Source organism: Mauremys reevesii, linkage group 2, assembly GCF_016161935.1.
Source record: "Mauremys reevesii isolate NIE-2019 linkage group 2, ASM1616193v1, whole genome shotgun sequence".
NCBI classification, from domain to species: Eukaryota; Metazoa; Chordata; order Testudines; family Geoemydidae; genus Mauremys; species Mauremys reevesii.
This window is the reverse complement of record NC_052624.1, coordinates 217819552-217842794: the sequence shown is the minus strand read 5'-3', so window position 1 is coordinate 217842794 and position 23243 is coordinate 217819552. Positions and strand designations below refer to the sequence as shown.

Sequence of the window (23243 nt, the reverse complement as noted above, 5' to 3'; positions counted from 1 at the left end):
ATAGATGTTGAAATGATGTGTTGCATTTGTTTAGCTGGTGGAACAAGGTGTTAGTGTCAACAAGTTCACATTCTTGCAAAATTGAAGGTCCCTTTAAAATTGTCTCTATACATCTACATGCACAACTTTATTTAATGTGTTAGGAATCTTAGAATGATGTATTTAGGCCATTTTCCCAATCATTAAGTGTTTTCCAGAAAACTGGTTCATTTTGTTTCTGAGCAGTTGATGAATATTTCTGATGGTGTGACTTACACGTATTAATTTGTTTGTCATGCTACTGTACATAATATATGGCAATTTGCTGATTGCAACCAAGGGACTGTGTGTGTCAAGCTATTGAAATTCAAGGAGGCTATGTTAACTGAAAAATGTGCTGGCAATATGTGGTCCGAGTCTCATGCTATGAAGTTTGAATACTTTTAAAGTGAAAACAGAAGTTTCTCAAGTTGAGTGCACTCTTGAAATTAGAGTGCCAACACTTGATTTCATTATATCTGTGTTTTGACTACTCCTTGTCTTGAAAGAAAATAATAATAAAAACAGATAAATCCTTTCTATTGAGTGCAGTTTCATGAATTACCAAATCATTGTGGAAATTAACCACTGTAATGCAGTTTACACTTCTTCAGAAATAAATTAGTAGTTTCTCATGCAATAAGAATTGCACCCTTGTAGTGCCGGAGCATCTATGAAATAGAAATGGTAGTTCGATTTTTGAGATCAGCCAAATGAAATATATATGCAGTCCCCATGCTTTTTGTCAGTACAAAGTAACTCATTAAAATATATGACTCAGGGCCGGATGCTCCCCTCAAAGAGCTAGGGCAGCCTAAGAGCTGCTCCCTTATGACCCAGATACCAGCTGAGGATCAGCAGAGTGGTGGTCTAGTATGTTCCCCTCCCCACCCTGCTGTGCTATGTCCTCTAAACCATGCAGGGTAAAGGTGGCTGATGCTGCCATCTTTATGACAATCCCTTCCAACAGGGGAATTCTCTGCTGTCCCTGTTATGCTGCCTGAACAGCAGCAAAAGGGCTGGAGTGGAACTGAAAATCTGGCTTTCGAATTACAAACTTTGTTCAGTTAGTGAACATTATTGGAAGTTTTCATATATAATGAGCAAAGAGCAATTGTGATTAGATTATGCATTGCTTGCATCCGAAGAAGTGGGTATTCACCCACGAAAGCTCATGCTGCAAAACATCTGTTAGTCTATAGGTGCCACAGGATTCTTTGCTGCTTCTACAGAACCAGACTAACACGGCTACCCCTCTGATACTTGATTAGATTATGTAGATTGTAAACTCTTCTGGACGGGACTGTGTGTGTTGAGTTCTTAGCACACTTTGGGCAATATCATACAAATTATTGTAATTATTTGAGAGCTGTGTGAACTGAGTGGCAAAGGCATTGGACTTTAAAACCAATGAGTTTCCCTGCACAGGTTTGTTTCCTTCGCACAGCAGATAGATCCCACTGTCAAATAGACCCATCAGACTCTGCCGTAGTGTTCTCACCAGCTGCAGTGCACCCTTTTGTCAGGGTTAGCTGCTATATGGGGTCCTTGCAACCCATCTGCCTCTCACTGGGTCCTCTATAGTTCAACCCTTTGGCCAAGTCACTTAAAGTTCAGTTCTCCTTCCAGGGTAACAAAAAGGTACAACTGAAAATTCACAAAATGCCCCAAAACAGATGAGCCTTCAGCCCTCCTCTTGGGCTATTCCTTTGCCCATTCCTTTTTGGACCAGTCTTCGGTCCCATTCTGGAGGACTGTGTTGGAACTAAAATTTGTGGAGCAGGGAGGGACAGCTAAGGGGTTCTGAGGCAAAGTGTGCAGAGCAGAGTAAGTCTTGAGAGAGCCAGCTTACAGCAAGCTGGAGTGAGTTGTGCGTCACTTGCTAAGGGAACAGCATGTTTTCTCTCTCTCTCTTTTTTTGAGTTCTTGTGTGTTGTCCATCTGAATGCTCAGCAAAAGGGTAGGATTACATTGCAACCTGTCAGCAAGAGTATTTGCCTTTATCTGCTTCTCTGTTTGTATGCCATGAAATAGAACAGCTAAGATCAAAAACAAGCGGCTCTTGGGCCAATATAGGCCTCAGTCCAGCAGAGCACTTAAGCACATGCTTAATGTTAAGCATGTGTCATTAATTCAGCTTTGCTTTGCTTGATCTGAGACATAGTGCATAAGCTATATTTGGCCTGATGCAGAATGACATAGCTCTGAGAATGGAACACACGAATACATAGGTAATACAAGCCTGTCTGCTTACAGTTCTTTGGCAACTATTTGTTCCTTTGTTCTCAGATGAAATTTCTTTCTATCCATCTATCCTGATGCTTGCATTTCTTTTTAAGCATTAGAAAGTCCTGGGTAGGAAAGAAAAATAACAGGTTGTGTAGAGTTATGGAAACAAGCAAATAGTGCAAACATACAGTTCATCTCACTTTGTCAAATGGAACATCACATCATTAACCTAATTAATCTGATCACACACACCCTAAAACACATCAGCATGTTTAATAAAGAATATTTCCAATGCTTTTGTCATTTCCATTTAAAAAAAAAATTCACTGGAAACACTTCATAAACCTCCAAGGAGAATACGTAGGTTTTTTGTGTAGGCTGTAGGCTTCATTGCACACTAATCAGAATTGAACATGTTTTTCAGATGTTCAGCATTAGATTTGACCTTTCTACCCATCCGAGTGTTCCTGTGTTTACCATTCATTTAATCATGTTTCTGAGGGCAAGAATAAGCTTGGCTGCCATAAAGGATGAAATATCATTTTGGGGGGATATTTCCGAATTAGTTTGTTGTCATGTTTAGACTTTGGAGTAGCTGATCACTGCAAATCTTTGATCTGGTACAAAACATGACTGTGATTGTGTGTTTTCTTTATGATTTGGAGACAAGGGGATGTGTTTTCAAAGTGGTGCAGAGATTTTTCACCCATATTTCTCTTAATGTTAACGGGGAGTGTGCAGGTAACTCACTCTGCAGCATGCTGAAACAAAGCCCAAATGAATAGTGAAAATTTTCTGCTAGAAATAAACTGTCATGGTAACATTTAGGATCTATTTTCATTATTTCCAGCGAGAACAAAACTTGTAAATTCCTATGAATTATAATGAAAGTTTTGTTCCTAAACTATAATTTAAAATTGCATTGTCTCTTTCTACACTAATTTTCCAAATCCTTCTGATTTGCTGGTGGTTGATTTGCAGCTGTTTCTTCTCTCTTCAGTCAGTGGACAGAGGTTTATTTTTTGTTCTTTCTCATTAATCATTTATCGTATGCACTTTGATGAATAAACCTCCGATATTCTAGATCGGACGTACTCCGTAGGAGAAAGTTGGGTACAATGAGATTGGTTAACTGTTGCCTTGCATCTTGTGCAGTCATTTACACTTTGTCATTTACACTATGCTATTATGCTAACCTGATAGTTTTGCACTTACTTTTCATTGGTGTAAATGATGATACAATATGTAGGACAAGGGTGAATAAGGCTCCATGTCTTTGTGCGGTATAAGGTATAGTGAGGATGTATTTCTGATTTCTTTGTGTTTTATTGTTATAATATTACTTTTCATCAGTACATCTCAAAGCACTTTACAAAGGAGGTCCATCTCATTACCCCTATTTTACAGATATGGAAACTGAGGTCCTGAATAGTGAATGGACTTACCCAAGAACACCAAACAGTCAAGACAAGAATAGAGCCCAGGTCTCCTGAGTCCTAGTTTAGTGTTATATCTACTAGGCCATTCTGCCTCTGTATGTGAGAGGCCTCTTCATTAGTTAAGTAGTGGCTTGCATGCTAGAATGTGATGTCATCAGTTGTTTCAAGGAATAATACAGGTGTTTGCTTTAGGAAGAAATTGCAAAGGATGAGTCTAATGTATGCAGACTTTCCATTAGACTTTGCTGTCAAATTCAGAGTTGCCCCTTTGTGCTTCTGCAGTACTGCAAAATCACGAGTGACTTTGTATTGCTCAAAGTCATCATGTTCTGTAAAAGGTGCATCTCCTCTTACTTCATATATCTCACTTTGAAGGTCGTCCACAGGGAGTTTGTTTAGCTCTGGCAACAGGCAAAGATTATTAAAGGGAAAAATACAGAAAACAACCTCTCAGAACCAAAGGACAAAGAAATAGATGGGGTAAAAAGAGACAAGAACAATAGATAGTCTTTCCCTCTTTCAGCAGTAGCAGAAACACAACCCAATCCCAAAGGAAGGCTGTTACTTCAGAAAATCCCCCCTTACTGTCCCAGTATGTCCTAGTTCGAAAATGCAGAGCTAAAAATGTATGCCAAAACTTAACTGCCAAGAAAAAGGAATGATCCTTCAAGGTGCTGAGTTTTGGAATGGCAAGGGTAGACTTCCCCCCCGGCTCTGTCTTAGTTTTATATTTTTAAAACATATTAGAAATACTTGCCAGAAAAAAAGTCCGTATTTGTTTTGCATATTCAGCAACTGTTTGCAGTGTATTAGTACAGCTCCCTTTTACCCTTGAAGACTCAAACTCTGCATGAATAAGTCTTGTGTAATTTATTCCTCTGCCACTTTCATCTTATACTTAGATTCCGTTCTTGGCTGTTTTTTTCATTAATCATTCTACTGGTCTGTGTAGGTGGCTGAACCATGGTAAACAGTGATGCCCTTCACACTTTAATTGCTCCTTCAAACCTCTGTGAACATAGCTGAGATTGCTGCTTCACAGGAATTGTGATTCTTTATAGAGAAATCCTTGGTGTTTTAAGCAGGCACTTTAAATAGACTCAGCAGCTGTATATGCTGCAAACCGTATGTGGCTTGACTTCATACAGGGCTGGAATTATGTCGCCGTTTGTTGAGATCTTTGTTAAATCTCATTATCTAATCAGGATCAGGTTGGGCCAGTCATTGGATTGTGTAAAAACAGCCAGTGGAGTAAGTGGATCTTGACCCCTGCCATGTGATAGAGTTAGTCTTTTGTAACCCTGACCCATGTCATGTGATTAGATCTAGAAAAATAAAGATGACTCGTGTCAGCACTTCTGTGTGTCACATTTTAGGAGCACTTCAGTACCATGAGCCATTCTTTCCTTTCAGTCAATCCTGAACAGATGCCATACTATAATGCTAGGTAGTGTTGTGCTGCTGGAGGGTGCAGTCTTCTGTTCAAGATGTAAAATGGAAGCCTTGACCACATCAAATCATGAAAGATACCATAGCATTTCTACCAAAAAGTAGAGGGTTTAGTCTCAGTGTTTTGGCTAAATTTTAACTTAAAAGAGCTTATGATGCTCTGGAATAGGCTTCCATGGGAGGTTGTGGAATCCCTGTCACTGGAGCTTTTTAAGAACAGGTTACACAAATACCTGTCAGGATGGTCTAGGTTTACCTGGCCTGCCTCAGCACAGGGATCTGGGATCTGATGACTTCTTGGGGTTCTCTCCAGCCTTACATTTCTATGATTCTATACCTACCTATAATAACCTGCAGGACTAGAACCGGGAACTATGAGAGTTCTTGGGCCACCAATGCTTCTGCATCATCATCGGTAGCTCACTGGAGGACCATGTGAAGCAAGGTATTGCAGGAAGTACAGCCCAGCTTGGCCTGAGTGGCGGCCCCCTACATCCCACTGGTTGGCTTATTCTGGTACATAAACCAGAAAGCCATGATGGGGAGCTAACTGAGCAATGGCACAGACCGCTTGCTTGCTTCCGCTCCAGGCCTTGCCTTGCTGTGGACCCTAGACTGGCTTCTGACCCTGGTTTGTCCCCAACTCTGCTACATGTCTGCTGTCTGTTACCTTTTACCTGAGCTTGACTTTGTGGTATCCTGATCTAGTTCAACCCTGATTCCATTACTTGAATTCCATCTGCAACTTGGTAACTGACCGGTGCACACCAGCTGCCCATGGCACGGCCATGACAGTACGTAAATTGCTGTGCTTCACTGTCGAAGTGGCTGCATTTCAATGGCAGGATGGTCTGCATACAGTTTGTAAAGTCCCTTCATAAACTTCAAAATGAAAGGCACCATATAGCGAATACAAACTCCAGTTCATTCTCTGTACCTTAATATTCAAAGTCTCTGATTTGATTAGCCATATTCCACTGGAACTCTGAAAGAGTTGACCAATGGGGAAGGCTCATAAATGTAGGAGACAGTCATTTCATGGGTGCTAGACCAAGTCTATGGAACCATCTCTGGCAAGTAATAAGCAAGACCACAGACCTCCCCACATTCAGAACAAATTCACAAACTTTTTTTCCAATATAGCTTCTCTTAGTAAAATGCTATACACATATGCATATGTGCGTGTACACACACTTAAAAGCTTATAATAACCTAGTAAGTTATTTGTCCTACAGACTAGAGAGGAAGAAAGAGAGAGACTGACATTGTTTTATCTATTTTTAAATATGTGGTAGGTGCTCAGATACTGCAGTGTTGGTGATAGGTGTCCTTCAGGTACATAGATATGTAAAATATGCATGATACAATAAAATGTGAGCTAAGAAATGTATTTAATTCACTGGTTTTCTAATTAAAAAGTAAACTAGGACAAGGAGAATAATTATCTATCTTTACAATGTGATAGTCTGACTGGAAATGTGTAAATCTGGTATTAACTATAACTGCTCTGTGCCCTCTTCCTGTGCCCCCTTAGGTTTCATGTTTTCATTTAGTGATTTGATGGCTAAGCACTGGTGCTGTCATCAATCACTCTTATTTATGTAACTCATAATGAACTTCTGAATGTCTCTTTCCTCTTGAATCATCATTTGAAACTCCTTATTTATCAAACCTTAAAAACCAAAGTGCCCTCGTAAGATCTGTTTGTGTCCTTATTGAGAACATTGTTTTATTTTAATCTTCATTTTCCCACCTTTATCTCAAAAGGTATCATCCAGAAATTGAACAGATACTGTATGAACAATACACAAACCAAATTTTAGAAATAGGTTGTAACTACTATAACGGAAATATTGCCAGGAATAAATGTAATATATCAATATTACAGCAAAGAAATATTTAAGAAAAAAATTACTTTGAATAAAACCCTGATTATAAAACACATTCAATTATTAATCATTTAAATGTATTCCATTTCTGCAATGAATGAAAACATTTCCAAGTAAGCCTAAAAGAGAGATCAAAATATAGCTTATCTTTGGATTATCCAAATTCCTAGAGAAATAGTTCTAGGAAATCATGACTCCACAGGTATATCAGACATTTGAAACATTTATTAACTCATCTTATTTGTTCAAAAGTAATAGACTTTTTTTTTTACTAGAACTTACTAGGACTTTACTAGAACTAGAATAGTACTAGAACTTTTTTTACCTAAATTATTGATTGTACAGAACAAAAACTGAATATCAGAAATTGCAAAAGGAGCATACTATTCAGACATTTGAAGCTCAAAACTGGTACAAGACAGGGATAGAGTATTCATTTGTATCTGACTTGCGTATGGAACATATCCCTGTGATATGTCAAGGGAACATTAAGGTTGAATGGTCATGCATCAAGAAGTTAGGAAACACCAAAGCTGAGGTTCCATATACAGCATGGTATTGCTTTGCATACCCTTTGCACAGGTGTAAATGACTACACAAGGGGTGATGGATGGGGAAAGAGATGACAAGATTTTGATTGATTGGCAGTCACAGAAGAGGTGGGACCAAATTTACCCCAAGCAGGTGGAAACTCTTCCCACAGCTGCATCTGGAAAATGGAAGAGGTGGAATAAAATCTATATTCTGGTGCCCTTATGATCTTTTATCCACCAAAAATGGTTGTATGCACCTTTTCACTTAAGTGCATAGAAGTGCCCTCTTTATTTTAAGAAATTTAATACTTTTTGCTGAAGTTTTGAAGACTAACCCATTTTCTTTCCCAAAATGGATAGGCTTGACTTTGGTGTCAGACTTTAACAGTAACACCAAGGGAAAAAAACACAACAAAAACAAATTGTTCACGTGGAGGGCTTAAGTCTGATATGCTCCTCAAAAGGACTGTTTCGTTTTAGTATGGTGGAGGGCTTGTTGCAATACTGAAGTCTGTGCAATGAGTTATTTTCCCCAGCAGTGTCAGATGCAGCTGCCTTGATTAGTTTACTTTCAGTGTAGTTCAAGGATCTGTGGCTAGACAGGATACCTGAATGAAAAAAATACATTTCCATTCTTCATGGAAATGCCTTGGATGAAATCCTGGTCCCATTGAACTCAATGAGAATTTTACTGTTGACTTCAATGGAGTCAGGATTTCATCCATCATGTGAACTTCAGGGGAAAACAGTGTCCCTCTAATACAGAAATATTATTACAATTTTCATTTACCAGACAGGCAGTGCAGAGCTTTGGTGAATAATTTGTGTATGAATTGTTTGTTGTTAAAATTAAACTTACTCCTGCCAGCATCAATTTCACTGTCTGTGGTGCTAATTATTTTGTAATTATTGAGTGCAACCATGAAGAGAGGGGTTTAATTGGAAAAAAAATTGTTTCACACACTTCTAGTTTTTCTTAATGCTAAAAAATGTTTTAATAGTCTGCCTTATGTTGGTAAAATATTTAAATGTACTTTGGTTCAATCAGATGATCTTTATTATTTTCTAACTTGCTGTTATTGATAATTAAATGGTTGTGTATGATTTACAGGCTTCTGAATAACAACCAAATCAAGAAGATTTCAAGAAATGCTTTTGAAGGGCTTGAACATCTGCAATACCTGTAAGTTGCAACAGAAATTAATATTCTCAGTGATAAGAGTGATCATTAACCTTCTGTGTGTTTAACTATAAATGGTGTATGCTCTTGTTAGGAAGCATTGTCTGTCCTGGCTACAAAACTAGCTGCTCATCTCCAAGCTGTCATACTCTGTGTGTGTGTGTGCGCGCGCGCACACACTAAAAATTGTATAGCGCAACATAGCATACCAGCAATGCTGAATAGTACCATTCTGATTTTGTAGCATTTGTGCAGATGTAAATGGCTGCACAGGGTTCAAAGATGTGTAGGATCAGACCCTTAGTTCACCAGTGTAAGGCTGTCTTTTTTTTTTTTTAACTGCTTCTTTTATTAGTTTCCATTTAAAGTATAATTTGCATGTGTGAGCGCACATGGTGATTTTGGTTATTTGAAGAATCTGAGTCTCATTTATTCTACTTTTTCTATGCATGTCCCATGTGTAAATAAGGTTTGACAAAACTGATATTCAATCTTGATTTTTTGTCTATGACAAATGTGCCTTCAATTAGGTACCTTTTGGATTCACAATAATAATGAGTTTCAGGAACTTTCATCTGAAAACTGTTTTCACAATACCTTAAGGTTGAATTGTTTGCTATTAAAATTAAACTTGCTCCTGCCAGCATCCATTACACTGTCTGTGATGCTTATTATTTTGTTGTTATTGAGTGCAACCATGAGGTTTCAAATGAGAACAGCCTTAAGATACTGTGAAAATAGTTTTCAGATGAAAGTTCCTGAAACTCTCAGGGCAGGTCCATACTCACTGCGCGGGTCGACGCGGTGAGTTCGACTTCTCGGAGTTCGAACTATCGCGTCTGATCTAGACGCGATAGTTCAAACTCCGGAAGCGCTGCGGTCGACTCCGGAACTCCACCACCGCGAACGGCGGTGGCGGAGTCGACCTTGGAGCCACGGAGTTCGACCCCGCCGCGTCTGGACGGGTAAGTCAGTCGAACTAGGGTACTTCGAGTTCAGCTACGCTATTCGCGTAGCTGAACTTGCGTACCCTAGTTCGACCCCCGCCCTTAGTGTAGACCAGGCCTCAGTATGATTGTGAATCCAAATAACATAATAAATGGTAAAAGATTCATGTTGCATATAGTCCTTTAATCAACTCGGTGTATAGAAAAATAGCCCTTTAACTATTCAAATAAACAGATACATAAATACCACCTTATCTCAAACTTCCCAAAGTCTCATTCTAAGTTCATTTTCAGACTTCTGGAAATTCATGTTTCAGTTCAAGACTTTAGATCCATTTCTCTCATGAGGGTTTTGAGTTTGCACAAGTATCACAACTTATTTTCTTCCAAATCCTATATAATATTTTGTCACTTTGTTTTCTATCTCACACTCAGCTTTTAAAAAACAGTGGTATGTTTTAAATTCATGCCACAATTCTCATAGTAATTCAGGCAACCGAGAAAGTGCCTGGTGTGAAATTTTATTATTGCAGCCATACTTTGCAAAATTCAAGAGAGAGAAATATGTTTTAGAGGGTCTGTGTAAGCTGCAGATTCCTTTCATTTTCCCTTAAATATTAATTTGTGGGTTTTTTGGTGCTTTTTATTAACACAAAACATTGTCATGTTTGTTTCTGCAGAGAGGACTTTTAACAAACATTGCAAAAGTAACTCTGTCGCTTTCATTTGCAGTTCAGTCAATTTGCTTTCTCTTCATTCAGCCAATAGTTCACATGCACTCTTTGGCCTTGTCTACACTACAGATGCTTTGCTGACATAGCTATAGCAGCAGGTGCAGCATATGCCATCAGGAGCAGTTTTTCTGTCAGCATAGTAACACCACCTTCCCGAATGACATTATCTCTGCAGACAGAGACACTCTTCTGTTGACACAGCTGTGTCTACACTGGGGGTTTTGCTGGCATAATTATTTCACTAGGGATATGTGTGTTTGTTTTTTCACACCCCTGACCAACACAGCTATGCTGACAAAACTTTGTAATGTAGTTCTGGCCTTTGTTATGAATAATTTTACATGCAGCATGCTGTCCTGTAGTCTGGTGTGTTTTCATTTGGCCAAGAGGTCTTTTAGTACTAGTGACAGCATATCTTGCTGTATAACTTTTCACATACTTTTATGTTGTTTATTTTCTCAAATTGTCATCCTTTGTCAGTATTTCTCAGATTGTGAGCCTGCCCTCCCTGGGGAGATTGACTTCTTCAGAGCAAGGTGAAATATAATCAAAGGGAAACAAAAGAGGAATATGTTTGTTTGTTTCTACTTGAGAAGCAGAAAAAGCAGAAACCCTATTTTCATCGACTAATGACAAGTTCTTCCTCATAGCATTTTCACAAACAGAAAACTTATTAAGAAATAGCAACTATGCCAGTACATGATGCTGAAGGACAAAAATAGGGATAAAAGAGAGGGAACAAAGGGAAAAGAGGAAGTTGGGAGAGGAAAAATGGAAGGCTAGAAAGTTTAAAAAAATGGTTCTTTAAGACTTACTGGTAGAGGATGGAAAGAAATCAGAGTACCTATAAAGCTTTCAGTATACGAATTTGGCTTTGTGTTTTTGTAAGTTTTGGCCGACACTCACATTCTCAGGGAGAGCATGGTATAAATGAGTAGACAAATGAACTAACTCCCAGGAAAGAGGTAGAGGCAGCCTAGGGGAAAGCATATCCTCACAACTGCCTGTTCATAGGTATTAGTCAGTGCCATAACAAGGGTGAGGCGAGTGAGGCGCTTGCCTCAGCCACACAAAGCCGGGGGGCGCAGAAAGAGGTGGAGAGAAAAAAAAGCCACTGGCACGGAGATATTTATAACCCAGGTGATCTCTCCCCCCACCCCGGCCCCACCTACCGCCCCCCGCGCCTCCTCCGAGTGTCTCCCGGCCTTGACTTGCTTTCCCCCCACCCTCCTTCCCCAGTCCAGGAGCAGAGTCCTTGTCTTTCCCCTGCAGCAACTGCTGCCACACCTTGACCCTCTGCTCAAGCCCCTCCAACACCCCAAACACCTTATCCCCAGTCCCAGCCAGAGCCCTCATCCCCCACACCCTGACCCTCTGCCTCAGCCCTGAGCCCCTCCTGCACCACAAACCCCTCATCCCCAGTCCCAGCCAGAGCCCTCATCCTGCTGCACTCCAACCCTCTGCCTTAGCCCTGAGCCCCTCCTGCACCACAAACCCCTCATCCCCAGTCCCAGCCAGAGCCCTCATCCCGCTGCACTCCAACCCTCTGCCTTAGCCCTGAGCCCCTCCAGCACCACAAACACCTTATCCCCAGTCCCAGCCGGAGCCCTCACACCCACACTCCTACTCTTGCCCTGAGCCCCTCCCACACTCCAAACCCCTCATCTGCATCCACAGCCCTCACCCCTGCAGCCCATCCCTCTGCACCCTTCCCATCCACAAACTCCCTCCCAGAACCTGCACCCCCTCCCTCCACACCCCCTCCTGTCTCCAAACTCCCTCCCAGAGCCTGCACTCCAATCCCCTGCAAGAGCCTAGGGACTGCACCCCAGACCTCCTCCCTCACCCAAACTCCCTCCCAGAGGCTTGGGCAGGTGGGGGACGGAGTTTGGGAGGGGGCGGGTTCTGGGCACCACCAAAATGTCTACAAACCTGCCACCCCTGATCCTGCCCTGCAGACCTGAACTCCCAGCATTCTCAGGACACATGCTGATCCCTAGTGGCCACTGCTGATATCCAGCATCTCCCTCCTCTCTTAACCTGCGAGTCCCTCTCTGGATTGGAACTGGACTGGAACCAAAGACCATCTTGGAAGCAACATTACCAGCCCAAGCAGTCAAAAATCATGAGTTGACCCCCCAAAATCACAGGCTCTACCACCGCCCCTTCAGTCATTCTTCGGTGGCAATTTGGTGGCAGGCCCTTCACTCCGAGAGGGACTGAGGGACCCGCTGTCGAAGAGCCGGCCCTGGGGGAGGGCGCAATTTTATATTCTTGCCTCAGGCACAAAAATACCTAGTTATGGCTCTGGTATTAGTGTTGGGAGACTAACCTCTGGTCTACACTGTGGGGGGAGAAGGGGGTCGATCTAAGTTACGCAACTTCAGCTATGTGAATAACGTAGCTGAAGTTGACATACTTAGACCTACTCACCACGGTGTCTTCACTGTGGTGAGTTGACTGCTGCTGCTGCTCCCTGTCAACTCTGTCTGCACCTCTCACGGCAGTGGAGTACAGGAGTCAATGGGAGAGTGCTCGGGGGTAGATTTATCGCGCCTAGACTAGACGCAATAAATCAACCCCCACTGGATCAATCGTTGCCCGCCGATCTGGCGGGTAGTGTAGACATATCCTAAGTCTACCATGCTAGAAGGCATCCAAAGAAATATACAACTTACCATATTAGATCAGACCAGTTATCTCTGTAGCTCATTAGCTTGTATCCCACAGTAGCCAGTACCAGATTCTTCAGAGGAAGGTGCAGGAGACCCTGCAGTAGGGATATCCTGCCCATGGGTAAGATTTCTTCCTGACCACTATCAGTGGAAGGCTGGCTTATGCCATGTAGCATGCGGATTTATCTCTTTCCAGAAGCTTTTTGTTCTTGTTGCACCTTCTTCTGACACCAGTGGTGACCTTTGCCAAGTAGTGGTGGATATTTGAGGCCTAGAAGATTGATTTACCAGTGAAAGAGAAATCAGTGGCATGGAGTCAGGATGCATTTTTAATATAACTTGTTTATTTACACATGTACACCAGTCCTGGAACAGAGGCAGTCATAAACAGCACCCACATGCTCCCCCAAAATGTCAGCCAACATACGCAGACCTGGGCCCCAAGAAGCTACTTTGTCCCAAATATAGAAAATACAGGTTCCCCTATCTGCCACAGTTTGTCTCAACGATGTCTGCATAACAAAAACTAACATTACACCATTTCTTCAAAGACTAACAACGTGTTAAGAAAAAACAAGCTTGTTAGACCATGTGTAAGAGCACCTCATGACTCCTGTATATTATTTTTGTTTGCTATCATAACTCTGATGTTCTTGTTGTTCATATAAATGACTAATCATGTTTTGATCATGTTTTGATTCGTGTTAATCTCTTACCCTTACCCCTGTTTGTCACTGCAACAGTATGTGTATTTAGGTAGTTAAGGTTAAAAAAAGGAAATGCTAGGATTAGGGAATGAAATTCATTCTGGCTATGCTCATGCCCCCTTTGTATTTGCTTTTCACAAAGATTCAAACAATCAACTTTTTGCATGCAAATGTTTGTGTGAATTTGAATTTGAAAGGTAAATTTGAAATTTGCTTGCTCAAGTATTTACAGAAACTTAATTTTATACCAGCAGTGCTCATAAGATCAACCACTCAGTGAACAGATACAATACCATATAGCTTATCTGAGCAATCACAAGTAATCCACACAATTTGGGAATATAGTTGTGCAGGAATTGCCATTCTAGTTCAAAACATTGGTCCATCTTGTCCAGTATCCTGCCTCCAATAGTGGATTTAGAGGATGGCATAAGCACGTGTAATCAACTCAGAAATGTGTTTTAAAAAATGGGAAAAAAATTAATAACATACATGTAAGGAAATCATAGTCTTAGAGGCTAAATATGAGAGAGAGAGATTGCTGTGCATTGTTTGCTCAGCTCTGCTAACAAGTATCCAGTCTGAACATTCTCTTGTTTTCCTTAAATACATCTGTATATGCTTTATAGGATAGCTTTAGCAATTGAAAAAAATATTGATATGTTTATCCAACACATTTTTTTACCTCGTCACTCAGGAGATGCTGTAATGTCCTTAATACATTTAATGATTTAATTCTAAAAGAAGACAAGTTAATGCGGTGTTCGAGTCTTCTATTTTTTCGTTGCAATATTATTATTTTTTTGCAGTTACTTGTACAAGAATGAAATCCACACAGTAGACCAGCATGCATTTAAAGGACTTCGATCATTGGAACAGCTGTAAGTAACACAATACAATTGATTGAAATGTCTGTGGTATAATTCCCTGATTTTATTTAAAAATTAGAGAGACAAATTAAACTGCAATTCTGTAGCCAGAGTCAGAGTATAATAATATGCAACAATGTATCTTCAACTGTTGCCTTGGAATGGGAGAAGATATACAGCAGGGATAACTTTTACATAGTTTGCTGTGATAAAATATTAAAACATTTTCCAAATGTTTATAGTACTTTAGCTGCCTAGCTTACTAAATATGAACATCATCCTACATAGACACATCCAGCCAAACATTTTCTTAATCACACAGTGAAAAATGAATGATAAAATGTGGGGAAAATAACACATGAAATGATGATAGGCCTACTGAGCCAAAGTCTGATATATGCTAGTCTCAATTTTCAGTAGTTATCAGTAAATATTTTCCTTGAAAATCACAATTATTTAAAACATTTTCCAAATTAATTATGGCTTCAAGATTACTTTTATTGCAAAATGGTGATTTTGTTTGTGTTAGGCTAGAAGATGCAGAATATTACTTATTGGCTATTGTAAAGACATCTACTATGAGAAATTACTGTAGCTACTGAGAATCATGTTTTTAAAACCTAGTAATTCTCAGGATAACATCTAATTACTGCATGAATGACTCTGCATTGTTACCTCAACAATTCTGCCTAAAAAAGCTGTTATAGATATAAAAAATGTTATGTTCTGAATTTATTGTCCTTACTTAGCATTCATTTCCATATAACACTAAAACAGATGTAATACAATTAAGTAACAAAAACTTTGACTACTTTTGCATGCTTGAATGCTTAGATGTATTGGCGTAGGTGTGCCATATGTTAATTGGAATATCAGGAGAATACAATACAACCTCCAAGCCATATCCTTATCTTGTACTTTTTCCTCAGTAAGATCTCCAGTATTCAGCCTTTTCTCTCTGAACACATACTAAGACTCTCATCCAGGCGCTTGTGACCTCCAGTGTCAACGCTTTTCCTGTCACCTAATTTGTCCCTTTCAGATCCATTCAAAATGCTGCTGCTAAGGGTATCTTCCTGTCACTGTAGCCTTATTGTCTCCCTTTCAAAGGCCTCTCATCAGACTCCCATTTACCTCCATATTAAATAGTTACAAGCTTCTTGTTCTTGAGTAAAATTTTCAGAAGTGCCTAAATGAATCGAGCCCCTTCACAATTTAACACCATCATGCGTATCCTTTCTTTTATATTATATTTCCCCCCGCACTCCACTCTACCATTGGTGCCAACCAATGTTGCTCATTTGTCAGCTTCTCCCATAAATTTCTTCATGCCTTCTTCCATGCCATCACTTATGCATGAAACACCCTCATGGAACTGATCTGTAGAGCAGCAACCATGCCCTCCTTTAAATCCCTTTTAAGGATTTGCTTCTATTGTGATGTCTCCAGTAAACTGCCAGCTGATAATGGCTATTCAGGTGCCCAGTAGAGACTACTGCCACCATTATATTGCTATCTATTCTGAATTTATATCTTTTAAAGAGAGGAAAAATCCCCGCCCCGCCTCAGTCCTATAAATGATGTATATAGTCAGTCTAAATAACTGCATCTTCTTGTCACCTTCCTGCCACACCTTCCAGTCTAAGTACCCTCCCCTTCCTCCCTCCAACCTAGTTTGTTACACTAGCATATCACATTTTGCCTTAATTCCAATTGTAAGCTGTTTTTGGAACAGGGACTGTCTCTTCCTGTGTGTTTTGCACCATGGCCAGTGTAATAGTTGAGGCTTCTTGATAGTACCATAATGTACACAATAGCATATTAATACACCCTCTTCCCCGCACTGCCACTTCACAGTTCAGGGCAGCATTTGGCCCTGAGCCTCTTGTCATGACATTCTGTAGAAACAATCAAGTAGCAGGTTGAACTACTGCAGTCAGACTGTTAGGGTACTGTTGTTCATATAAGGTGAGGTTTCCTATGTGAGTTAGGAGTTACATCCCATAACTTTCGAAGGGACTTGTGCTTCCAAAGTCTTTACTAATTTTTGAAAATCTCTCCTTTATGGTATTTTGTAATTCTCTCAAGTGTATCTGGGAAAATTTTACTCCAGGAAAGCTGCTTCCATCAATTTGTTTTTTATCAACGCCCTTGCAATTCTGTGTCCGGCACAACAAAATCAGATAATTAGATTTGAGTGTTCAGTGGCTCAACATTTATCTATTTATTTTTAATCTAATCATAATTTTTCATTAGGACACTGCTGAACTGCCCAGTCATGCCTTTCTATCCCTCCAGATGTCATTGTTACCTCACAAGAGGATGCTACCCCAATACAGTGAAGAAATCCGGCAGATTAAATAGAGTTTCTTCATTTGCCTGTGTGTATGTTCTCTTTCATTCAGGGACAATTTAAAGAAAATAAAATCTGTCCAAAATGTTCAAACTTGGGTGCCTAAAGTTCAGCTTCTAAATCCATGTTTAGGCTCCGAAATATAAAATTGGCCTGATTTTTCAGAGGGCGGAATGGATTTAAGAACCCAGGTTTGAAAATGTTGGCCTTTTCCTCTATGCGACAGACAGTTCTCTATGTTATAGGGTCTGCTACAGTTATCCTTAGCTTAAAAAGAAAAAAAAAGTCAGGAAAATAGGCTAGTTTGGCATTTTGACAGAAGAAATCTCTCCTAAAAAGGAAGTTGAGCTTTTTGAGAAAAGAACATAACTGGCGACTTTGGACACTGGCAGATGTCCTTTAGCATTCCATTGAGGTTATGATGTCATCAAAGCACAGTGAAAACACATTTTTAGTGCTACATTGCTCATTCCGTGCCCCTTCTCACAGCTATCTGAATCCTGCTCAAGTCAGGAATGGTACATGAATTCACTCAGCAGTTTCCAGTTGTCATCACTGAGGGGCATCTGAGATCAGCCCCTGAAAAATGTCCATTGTAGTCCCCTATGTCCTTTTTCATAACGGCAGGAGGAGGGATGACCTTTCAAAATGCACAGTTAGTAGAAAGTTTAGGGCAGACTGGGAGCTATAAAAACTGGGATGGACCTATCTGTTAATCTTTCCAAGAGGGGGAGACACAGACTCCCTGGCCCTTCTCTCAGCTAGGCTACTGATCTGTTCCACATCCCCAGGTAGCTGTGAAAACATTTGTTTACAGGAGCATTTGGCTCAGGATGTGAACTTGGATGACAGAGCCCAAAATGATCATGATCTGATAGAGACATTTAAACTACTGCAATGGGGTTGGGTGTCACAAGGAAGCTTGTGCTGCTTTTCCCAGTTTTGTTAGTGGCAGTGGGTGGTACGCGAGGGGTTTTGATGCTTCAGCATTAATTGGAGGATGAAAAGAACGGCAAAATGCAAAGAGGAGTAAGCTTTTAAATGGCAGGTGGGTGGAAGAACATCAGAGTTTTGCCAAAAAATGCATATTCTCTCTTTCTTATGGGCTATAGTGCAGGCAGGGAGTGGAATCATTACAACTATAAAATGTTTTTGTACAAAATATGTTTGGGTTTTGTTTGTTTAGTTTAACTTGGAGAAAAACAAATTAAATGAAAAATCCCCAGTAATAGTTTTGCTTTAAAATGCGCTGTTTGTGCCAAAAGCTTGTGCCCGTTATGTAGACGCTTACTTTTAATTTTCATTTCTAAAATATTTATTTATCCACATCCAGCTGGCTTGAATAACTGCCATGAACATTTTCCTATATTTGTACAAAACCTCCTTGCCTGCCCTTGATTGGTGACAGTAGAAAAATAAACATTTTACATGCCTGTCCCCCCCCCCCCAAAAAAAATTACTTGCCTGGAATGAATGGGTGAGTCAAATTTTGCAAAGCTGTCAGACATGCTTTTAGCTTTTTAGAGCTCTTTTCTCCAGCTGCAGATTTCTCTAAAGCCACTGGAAACATTATATATCTAATACCAATCTCCAGTCAAAACACAATTTGTAAATAGAGTTGGAAATAAAGAATTTTAACCAAAACTGAACATGGGTAAGTGAGAATAAGATCCAAACAACTTTTGCATAGACCAATGTGTGAGTAGTTAAATCAAATGGGGAACGGAATGCCTTGGGTTTGATCTTTTTTTAATGGAAAAATATATTGTCTATTTATGAGGTATACACTGCAGTTGATCTTTAAAAGAGAGCTGCATCTATTTTGCCCAGTCCAGTCATCTGAAAATCCATAATGTCAAAAGTGCCTCCCCACCATGAACGAACTTTGAAATGTATTTAATAATATTTTTAACAAATGCATTTTCTTAAAAAGTGACTTTGTTTGCGATACTAATAGTGCAGAGCATTAACACAGCTGATTGTAAATAAGTTTCCATTCTGCTGTAGTAGTAGATTAACAGCCAAAGAGAAATTTAATTATTAAAAGTAAACATTTTTGGACCAAATGGTGCCCTCTTAGGGTCTGAATAGAATACAATGAGAGGTGTGAGTGCAGCTCATGTAGCATCTGCGTGCTAGATTTACTTTAGCTAGCACAACTAAAAATAGTAGTGAAGACACAGTGGCTGTGAGACCCAGGCTAAGTACCACTGCTTCTTCACTGTTGTTTTTAGCCACATTAGCTCACTTCCAGCTCATGTAGGCATACCCACCCTAGCTTTAATCACACCTGTGATTGCAGTGTAGCCATTCTTCAGCTGAACTAAGGGTAGCTCTATTCTGAAGGGATAATACCTGTGTTCTAAGGGGCAGCCACCATTCTTCCCACAGCCAAACACCTTTAAAGTAGTCTGTGAAATGAGGAGGGGGTTTTCTTTCCCTTCTCTCTCTCCACCCTTCCTGACTACAGACTTGTATATAGAAAGATTATAGACTGCAAGCCAGACTGAAGCCATTTTTCCCTCACTAACCAAGGAAGCCATACATGCACCTTCCCTCACTCTCTAGTCACCTTCTGGACAACGTGGTAGTGGTGTTGATTAACTAAAGAAGGAACGATGGCCCCCATAGGATGTTACAGGGAAGAAGTGAGGGAAGGATATTAAGGGCTCTAAGAAAGAGTCAGCAAACCCTTCTGGGTCACAGAAGGAGTGTGTGTGTGTGTGTGTGTGTGTGTGTGAGAGAGAGAGAGTGAGGGAGTATCATCTGCTATCATTGTAAAACTCAGATACCAGTATTCCAGTGAGCCCTATTGTAACACTGTTAATATCTGAATATAATAAATTACATTATTAGTAGTATGTAGGATCGAGGCCCCACTGAGCGAGGCACTCTAGAAATACCTAAGAAGATACTATTCTTGTGCTGAAGAGTTTGTGGTCTGACCTGTGACATATGAGGGAAGGGAGAGGGATACAATCAAATATATACCTCCCCCCCCCCCCAACACACACCTTTTTTTGAAACATTCACTGCCTTTTATCCAGAGAGTTTCTTTCCAGAAACACAAGTTTTTGTTTTTTTGTCCATGTAAACCAGGACAACTGAGTAGGGTCAGTAAAATAATGGGGGGGGGGGGGAAAACAGCATAGAAACTATAGTTTCTATTGTGGTTAGAGCAGGGGGTTGGGAATCCAGGGCTCCTGATTTGCAGTATTAAAGTAAATCATGTAAATCTCAGATACTCTATTTTCCTATAGGTAAAATCACTATAATAAGACTTAAGCTCTTTCGCCTATAAGAGAGGTAACTAATGTTTGAGCAGTATGTTGAGATCTACAGTTGAAAGGTGCTATAGAAGTACCATGTATTCTGTTAATCTCTATTGCGATGTACTGTATCACCCTGAAGTGACTCATGCAGATGACGTACAAATTAAGCTATGTGCCCTTTATTAGGGTAGAATGTACCTGTAGTCATAGAAGAAATGAATGGGAAAACAATTCAGTAACTTTCAGTGAACACTAATCAAAAGCAACATTAGGTTACCTCTGAATTCAGAAAGTGATCAAAAGCAAGGAAAATAACAACCCAGCACTCCCCCCAGCCACAAACCAACTAAACACACAACAAAAAATACTTTCTCTATTTGCTCTTATATATTATTGACAACCTGCTGAGATCCATAATCTGGAGTTAAGAGCTGTAATTAATCTTACATCTCTCTGTGTTGTTAATTTGAAGATGTGCAACTTGATCATTTATAGGAAACTATGACTTTAAAAATAAATATTAATAATTAAAACAAAAACTTATGTCAAAATGTATGATGCACAATAACATATGAAACAGCATCCTTTTTTAATCAGCAGTATGTTACAGAATAGTAATCCAGCAATGATTTTCATCACTGTTTCAGAAATAACAAGTTTACTGTTATTGTGAATAAGTTAGATCTCCCTGTAGCTTAATGTTTTGAGAACCTGGACTACATATTTGCTGTCTTTTAACCAGGGCCGGCTCCAGGCACCAGCTGAGCAAGCTGGTGCTTGGGGCGGCAGATTCTAGGGGGCGGCATCCGTCCAATCCTAGGGCGGCACTGACGCTTTTTTTTTGGTTTTGTTTGCTGCTCTGGCCGCCCTGTAGGGCGCAGAGGAGGGGAGCGCCCTGCAGCAAACTCCACAGGGCAGCCCGCGTCCTTCCCTCCCTGCCGACCAGAGCAGCGCGGAGCTCTCCCGGCAGACGGCGCGGCAATCAGGGCTGCGGGGTGAGCTCCCCGCTGAAGCGCTGGCCGCCCACCTTGTCTCTCTCTTCCCCCCCTCCCCGCCACTAGACCGGGCGCGCACTCTGTAGCACAGGGAGTCCCCCTGCACCCTGGGTCCGGCCACCCTGTAGGGTTTTTTGTTTTGTTTTTTCCCCTGCTTTGCCAGCCGCGCTCTTGTCCCCTCCCGTCCCCCCCTTTGCCGCTCCAGCCGTGGTTTTTTTGTTTGTTTTTTCTCCCCCCTGCTTTACCGCTCCGGCTGTGCTGCAGGTTTTTTTCCCCCCTGCTTTGCCGTTCCAGCCGCGCCGTTTTTTTGTTTCCCCCACCCTGCTTTGCCGCTCTGGCTGTGCTGGTTTTTTTTGTTTTCCCCCCTTGCTTTACTGCTCCGGCTGTGCTGCAGGTTTGTTTGTTTTTTTCACCTGCTTTGCTGCTCCAGCTGCACCGTTTTTATGTTTTTGTTGCCCCCCCCCGCTTTACCGCTCCGGCCGCACCGTGGTTTTTTTTGTTGTTTTTCCCCCCACTTTGCAGTTTCAGCCACGCTGTTCCCCCCACCCCGCTCTAGCCGCGCTGTCGGTTTTTTCCCCCTGCTTTGCCGCTCCGGCGCCCCCCCCCTTTTTTTTTTTGCTTGGGGCGGCAAAAAATCCAGAGCCAGCCCTGCTTTTAACTGCTTACAAACTTCTGCAGCCCTCAGTATAAAGGAAAATACTTTTTATTTGAAAGCAGTTATGTACTTTTTTTCAGCATCTAGAATTTTTCATAGATTTTTTTTTGTAAGTGTCCTAGCATATTGCCCCACATATATTCACCTACGTATACATTATGATATCTGAAACAGTGTACAATGTGTATTCAGAACAGACTGTGTAAATCAGACATTTTCTTTACAACTGATCATATTACATGCAAAACTGTATTAATGCAATCTTCAGGGTTTAAAGGTAGGGTTGCATCCTGGACACTTGGCTTATGCTTAGCCTTATGCCAATGAGTTGTTTCACTGAGTTCAAGTCAATAGAACGGAGTGTAAAGTGTAACAGTCCCAGACCAGGGGGGTACAGGAGTCTGGTAGAGGGCAAATATACTGGTCACTGGATGAGTAGTTTTCTGTTCCCTGAGTGACCAGAGGAGGGGCTGACTAGAGTAATCAGGAACCGGCTAGAACCAGTTAAGACAGGCAGGATAATTAAGACACCTGGAGCCAATTAAGAAACTGCTAGAATCAATTAGGACAGGCTGGCTAATCAGAGCACCTGAGTTTAAAAAGGACCTCACTCCGGTCTGTGGCGTGCATGCGAGGAGCTGGGAGTAAGAGGCACAAGGAGCTGAGAGTAAGAAGACATATTGCTGGAAAACAGAGGAGTGCAAGCATTATCAGGCACCAGGAGAAAGGTCCTGTGGTGAGGATAAAGAAGATGTTGGGAGGAGGCCATGGGGAAGTAGCCCAGGGAGTTGTAGCTGTTGCAGCTGTACCAGGAGGCACTCTAGACAGTTGTAGTCCACAGGGCCCTGGGCTGGAACCCGGAGTAGAAGGCGGGCCCGGGTTCCCCCCAAACCTCCCAACTCCTGATCCAACACAGGAGGAATTGACCTGGACTGTGGTTTCTACCAGAGGGGAAGGTCTCTGGGCTATTTCCTGACCCACATGGTGAATCTGTGAGGCAAGCAAATCTGCCAATAAGTGCAGGACCCACCAAGGTAGAGGAGGAACTGTGTCACAAAAGTTAATTATGTGCACAAGTGTTTGCTTGCTCACAGTCTTGAGGATTCAGTGGTCAGAACTTGCAAAAATTAAACATTGCATGTGCAGGTTTAACTCTGCCCCAGAGGCAATAGGTGCCTTATAAAAACTTAAGATAAGCATAAACATTTGAATACAATCCTTAATTATGTAATCATATACAATTTCTCAATAAAATAGAATACAGTGTTTTTTTCCCACATCTTATGTGATGAGGGAAGT

General features: G+C 41.0%; 1 protein-coding gene across 2 annotated transcripts in view; it reads left to right on the top strand.

The window, feature by feature from the left end:
- PXDNL (peroxidasin like) overlaps window positions 1–23243 on the top strand; it is a 299709-nt gene that overhangs the window by 134724 nt on the left and 141742 nt on the right. For both annotated transcript variants that reach the window (XM_039527937.1, XM_039527936.1), the window contains exons 3-4: window positions 8669–8740; window positions 14610–14681. In XM_039527937.1, coding sequence (XP_039383871.1) covers window positions 8669–8740; window positions 14610–14681 — 144 coding nt within the window. The remainder of the gene's footprint in view (window positions 1–8668; window positions 8741–14609; window positions 14682–23243) is intronic.